Source organism: Nannobrachium achirus (genome assembly GCF_963921795.1).
Source record: "Nannobrachium achirus genome assembly, chromosome: 12".
Classification (NCBI taxonomy): domain Eukaryota; kingdom Metazoa; phylum Chordata; class Actinopteri; order Myctophiformes; family Myctophidae; genus Nannobrachium; species Nannobrachium achirus.
Window position 1 is genome coordinate 48,423,501 of NC_137832.1, and position 6,000 is coordinate 48,429,500.

Here is a 6,000-nt window from a genome sequence, read left to right on the forward strand (position 1 = left end):
GCATGAGGTGCAAGGCCACGTCCAGGAAGCGTGTGTAGAGTGTAGGGATGGGACGATTGTTTATCCTGATAAAAAAACACTCACGATAAGCATATCGTGAAGCTGTAAATGTATCGTGAAATTATCCTCTCTCATGCTCTGGGATCAATTCACCTCTGGGCTGCATATCTGGTACCACTTAAACCATCTATAATTGGTAAAACGGACCTGGAAATAATGTACTTCTTTTTTTCACTCTACCAAACCTATTTGCCAAAAAATAGCCGATCTACAGAGCTTGTAGATCTGCTATTTTTTTGGCAAATGTCCGCCCCAGGATAATGGATGTTGGGGATATTTTAATTATCGCGATAATATCGGAAATCGCAATCATCGCGTGACATGAAATATTCACATCGTCCCATTCCTAGTAGAGTGTCCTCCCTGAGACTGGGAGGTTGGGGTTCAATCCCCTGGGCGGGTCACACAAAAGATGATAAAAAAGGGACGCAATGCCTCCTTACTTGGCAGTCAGCGTCAAGTTTTGGATTGAGGGCAGGCCTGGGATTTTGTCATTTTAGGGTCATTTCCATTTTTTGAGGACACAAAGGCCAAATGCCAGGGCAGGAAGGCCATCAAATAAAACAAGATTTTAGTCCATTGAAATAATTAATTTTATTTAAGGTTTAAGGATGGTTTAAAATGTAATATGAAGACTATCTGCAGTGCAGTAAATAAATCATAGTATTTTACAATCTGATCCATGCTCAGCCCTGCACCAATCAATGTTTCTGGATTGGTTTAAAGATGGGGACTTTAACGATGGGAAGAATTCAGAATCTCAACAAAAGACACTGGTGTCTGCAAATTGATAAGAAAGAGACGCTGGTGTCTTCAAATTGACAAGAAAGAGAAAGTGGTACAGTCAGCTGGGGCATTCAGGCCACTGTGGCCTCAGGGCATGCCATTTGTTGAGGGGCACAAGGCCAAACTGAGGGGCAACAACGGCCATGGCATTCGTGACCTCCCTGAAATTCCCTGCGATGTACCAGCGTCATGTCCAGGGGCTGTACATATACAGTACATCACGGCTGGGGGATGTACTTGATGTACATCAAGCTATGATACAGAAACAGGAGACGGGCTCCTGCCCTATAGGCCGCACAGCACGGCAAGGCTTAATACAACAGTGGTCATGTGCAGAGAATAGCCAATCTTCAAGCTCACAATGTGTTGCATTGTGAGCCTGTTAGTAGATCGGCTATTTACTAGTATAATATTAATCATAATAGGATGTGTCTTGTTGCAGTTACCTCCGTGGTGGCTTCGCAGTTCCCACCACAGATTTCCAACGGAATTATTGCGTTGGATGTTGGACAAATTATGAAAATAAGCTCTTGTCGCAAACAAAGCCATTTTACCATAATAAGACACGTTTTTCTCAACAAGATAATCTCCACAAAGGAACATACTTGTTGTGATTTTTATGACAACATACGTAGTCAATCAAAATTAGAAAAAGCATGTTAACTTCAAAGTCCACGCTGACATATTAACGGGTATGATTTATGTCCGAACAAAGCATGAAACTCTCTCATGTTCACCACAGGCCTTGTTTTCTGCATAAAAACTCAATGGTAAGAAGCACTGAGGGAACCCATTGTGAACTTGTTTACTGTACGCATTTTAGGACAGCAAAATGTAGCACTAGAACTGTCCGTCAGTGTGGGGCAATATTTATTATTCACTGCTGTCCGTTAACAACAGACATGGGCAGCATAAGACAAAGTCCTAGCTAATCAGTGGCGAGATTCAGCAATGTCAGAAATATTGTCCTGTAAACCAAAATGTTTTTTCAATCCTAGTTTTGTTTATGTCCAAGGGTCATCGTTTTTTTGTTGTTGTTTTTTTACACAGAGATACAAAATGAGTGGACCATAATAGGTCTGTAACTCAGAGTGCGTACAGTCTCAGAGTTAAAGTAACATTGATTTTACTAAATTGAGGTCCCAGTTATAGAAATGCCATTAAATGAGGGTCCGTAGCCTAATGCATATTAAACCTCCTTGAAATGAAAATGATTCAGAATCACTGCTAGAGCCGTAAAAATCATCTCTTGTGAGGTCCCTGGCATACAGTATCTTTCTTTATGAATGGGGGTCCGCAGGCTAATAAGTGTTAATTTGGGGGTCCTTGACATGAAAAGGTTTGAGAACCACTGAACTACAGTAACACACTACCTCTTCTCCCCCATGGCAGGTCTCCCAGCATCCCCACGGTCAGCGGCACAGACAGCTGCAGCCAGAGCACGGCGTCCTCGGAGCCCTGGATCATCCTGTACCGGCCGTCCACCATCTCCCTGTTCAAGAAGAAGCTCAAGAACCACCACGGAGACCTCAGCCCCCTGGTGGGCAACTAGGGCTACCGCACCCCAAACCAACAAACGCCATCACCACCACCACTACTACTACTACTACTACCACCACCACTACTACTACTACCGCCAGTACGACCACTACTCTGTGCCACTACTCTGTGCCAGGCCCGTCAGACGCAAGGCCCCACAGACAATCAAACTCTGCGGGGAAAGGGGCGGGCGTGATAAGCTCAACAAGCTAATGACCTAACGGGTGGCTAATGGCGACTGACTGCTACTAAACGGCCCATTAGCCGAGCCCCTCCCCTAAGCTCAGCACCAAAGAGGAGAGGACGGAGGGTGCTCGGTGTCTGCCGCCTGCGACAGGAGCGGGAAGGGGAGAGAGGAGGATATCACGGCGCTCCGAGACGAGGACGAGTGGGGTTCTCATGCACTCCTAGTCAATGGTAAATGATGCATTCGTATGGAGCCTTTATCTAAAGCTCTTTTACAACGTGCGTTACATTCACCCATTCACACACGCATTCATCACACACTGACAAGGCAGAGGAAACCAATGCAAGGCACCGACCTGCTCGTCGGGAGCAGCTTGGGGTTCAGTGTCTTGCTCAAGGACACTTAACCCAGACACTAACCTAGGGGGAGCTGGCCGGGGATCGAACCGGGAACCTTACAAATCCCAAGCGGCCCGCTCTACCTCTCGAGGCACTCCTGCTGCCCCCTTGTGGTTCCATCCCCCCATTGTGGGTGGACGTCCCCCTAGTCACTGGAGTTCCCCTGTCCCAAGACAGGCTGAGGGCCGGAGCATGTTGCCCTCCAAAAACCCTTCCTGAGTATCAGCCCCGGCTCTGCCCCGGAGGTTCTCCTCAGCACAGGCACAAAATGGCCGACTTCGCTGTCCCTAAGCGCAATAGTCAAAATGGGGACAAGTGCCTCTTCTAGGAGTCAAAACGGTGACCAAAGCTTCATCGCTAGGAAGGGAATGATGAGGGAGAAGGAGACACGTGTATGCGACATGGACACACAACGTGGAATAGTTAGTTATACGTTTTTACTCAACGCTTCTGACTGCCTCGTGTAGAGAAATGATCGCCACCCAGAGCTGTTGTAGGAAACTGAACTCTTATGTCTCTTTTCGACTACGAAGGAGGGTAACCCAAGAAATCTGAAACTTTCCAGAACCCTTGAGGTTCTGTGATGTGTTTTTAGTTTACTTTTCCATTTTAGATAGAACCACACGCGATGGGGAATGCACACCATAATATTTTACTAATAACAAAAATCTAAAACAACCTCAGAGCGTGTGAGTGTAGATACTCTATTTTTGAAATATGTTTTTATATATATATATATCGTCTCTATCCGCTGGAAACCTCATATTTCCCAAACTGTTACTTGTCAAGATTCAAATTCAAAAGTAGTAAAAGTAGCAGATCCAGTAGCGTGTGTGACGCTTTAGTATGATCAAGTAGGGCGTTAATTTATGAAAAAACACAGAACGTAGAATATGGAGAATATGGAGGTTTGGATAATGTTGGTGTTTAGTAGCTCCTGCTGATTAGGTCCTGTGAAGCTTATCTGAAACCCAGCTGTATTGTTTGGAAACAAACCCAGGAGACGTGAAAATACGTACATTTCACGGCACACTTAGTTGCTGTAGTCGAAAAGAGCCCTACTAGTTCAGCATTTCAGAGTGTTACTGTCTCCGCTGAACACAAACTATCAGAGGAGAGAATGACATGGCAGTAACTCTGGGAGTGAATCACCACTCCAAAATCAAAATTAAATATACGCATATCTTCACTGTCGGGCAGAAACCTCATACCTCCAAGTTTCAAGTTTGTACGTTTTTTCACCAAGTAAAGCCCTGTTCCATCACACAAGGCTGTCGCACAAAAGTAGTGAAAACAGCAGATCTACAAGCACACAACGCCTCGCGGCGCGAGGCATTGTGCTTGTAGATCGGCTGTTTTCACTAGTTTAGTTCGTTTTTTAAATGATAAATACAAAACGAACGCTTTTGGACATACAAGGTTTCCACCCAACCGACAACGACGATATAAGAAAAAAAAAGAGTGAGAATAACTATCACCGCCACATCACTGAACCTGTGTGCCGAGTTGGGAGAGAAGAAAATAGCATCACGCAGCGAAAAGGCGTCGGGTGATTTAAGGTTGTGGACAAGTGGCATTTAGGGAGCGCTGGGACGATGTGAGGTTCTCTACATGGCTGTGGGCGGCAGCCGTTTCCGGTTTGACGGCATTCGAGTGCCTTAAGGATCTCTTCTCCTCGCCACTCCAACATCCAACATCCATTCCTTCTTCCACAAAGCCCACTGGCTGCCCTTGGAGGCCTGCCGTGCACTTCTTTAAAATAGCAATGGTGTCCAAAGGAACGGGAGAGGTTTCACTCCAGAAACAGATATTCCACCATAGACATTGGTGCATACTTTTTTTTTGTGCAAAATTAGCGATTGTCATAAATCAAGTTATAGTAATTTCTTTTTATAATAATAAGTAACTTAAGTCCATTGTTGACAAAATGACAGCTTTTACAGGAACCTATATATTTAAGTGATACTAAATGATAAGATTCAGGTGATGATTTATTTTGTTTTCTTTTTCTGAACAGTTATATGTTTTTGTTTTGGCATAGAGTAGAACCAGACAAAGCTTTACAAGAACATATTGTTTATGTTTCTCATCTCTTGCGTGCTCTTATGTGTAGTCTCGGACATTTACTGAACATATTGTTCGCGTTAAGTTGTCTTTTGATTACGGGAGGGGGGGGGGGGGAGGGGCGGGGTGAATGTTGTTGTATATTGTGTAATTCAATGTGGGAATAATGACATTTTTTGTTTGCTCTTTCATTTTGTATCTCGGCGAAGCAGCTGAGCGACACATCAAATGCTTTTTGTTCTTGTTCATCAATCAACACTTAGCTGGGAGGTGGAACACTGTTTTGTTGTTTTTTCTGCGACAGCTGTAAATTATTTCTGTTTTCAGGATGCAGGGTTCGATTTGTAAAAAAAGAAAAGAAAAAAAAAGAAAAAGAAGGAAAAAAGCAGAGGGAAGATACTACAGTATACTTTGTTACATTTCAAACACGTCAGACAGTCGCCCCAAAAGGAAATGCAGCCCCCTCCCCACCCCACCAACAAATACAACCATGACAGAATAGACCTTCTACTGGGGACTTCGTTTCCAAACGCAAACAGTTCAAAACAAACAGCAAAAAAACAAAAAAACAATCCTTGGCACTCCGTCTGCAGGTTCCGTTCCGACAGTTCTGTGCGTTGCCGTGACATTTAAACTGGTTGAGAAAGGTCATGCAATCAGCCACGTACTGCACTGTACCATGCTGCACCGCTGGCATATCAAGTGCCGTCGTTCCAGAAATGTGGGTGTCGGAGCATTCCTTAAGATTGTTCCTGCACACAACAAAATGTCAGCGCACTTTTACAGCACATTTGGCTCCTCCTTGCTTTTTGAGCGGTTCTAACCGCTCCTACGTCTTTTATTCAGCTTCATTTCAAACGCACAAACTTAAGAGAGGTTTGTCACAGCATGCCTTGTTCGACATCGACAATAACTTATAACTTGTACTTGGTAAACTTGACTAAAGTCGGCTCTGTACTCGGAGCG

The 6,000-nt window shown here is 44.4% G+C and overlaps 1 protein-coding gene across 1 annotated transcript in view; it reads left to right on the top strand.

The window, feature by feature from the left end:
• Positions 1-2,398, top strand: part of kremen1 (kringle containing transmembrane protein 1) — a gene marked incomplete at both ends in the record, with an annotated part of 111,841 nt that extends 109,443 nt beyond the window's left edge. Inside the window, one exon of the mRNA XM_080738381.1 lies at positions 2,239-2,398. Coding sequence (XP_080594507.1) covers positions 2,239-2,398 — 160 coding nt within the window. The remainder of the gene's footprint in view (positions 1-2,238) is intronic.
• Positions 2,399-6,000: the final 3,602 nt, after the last annotated feature.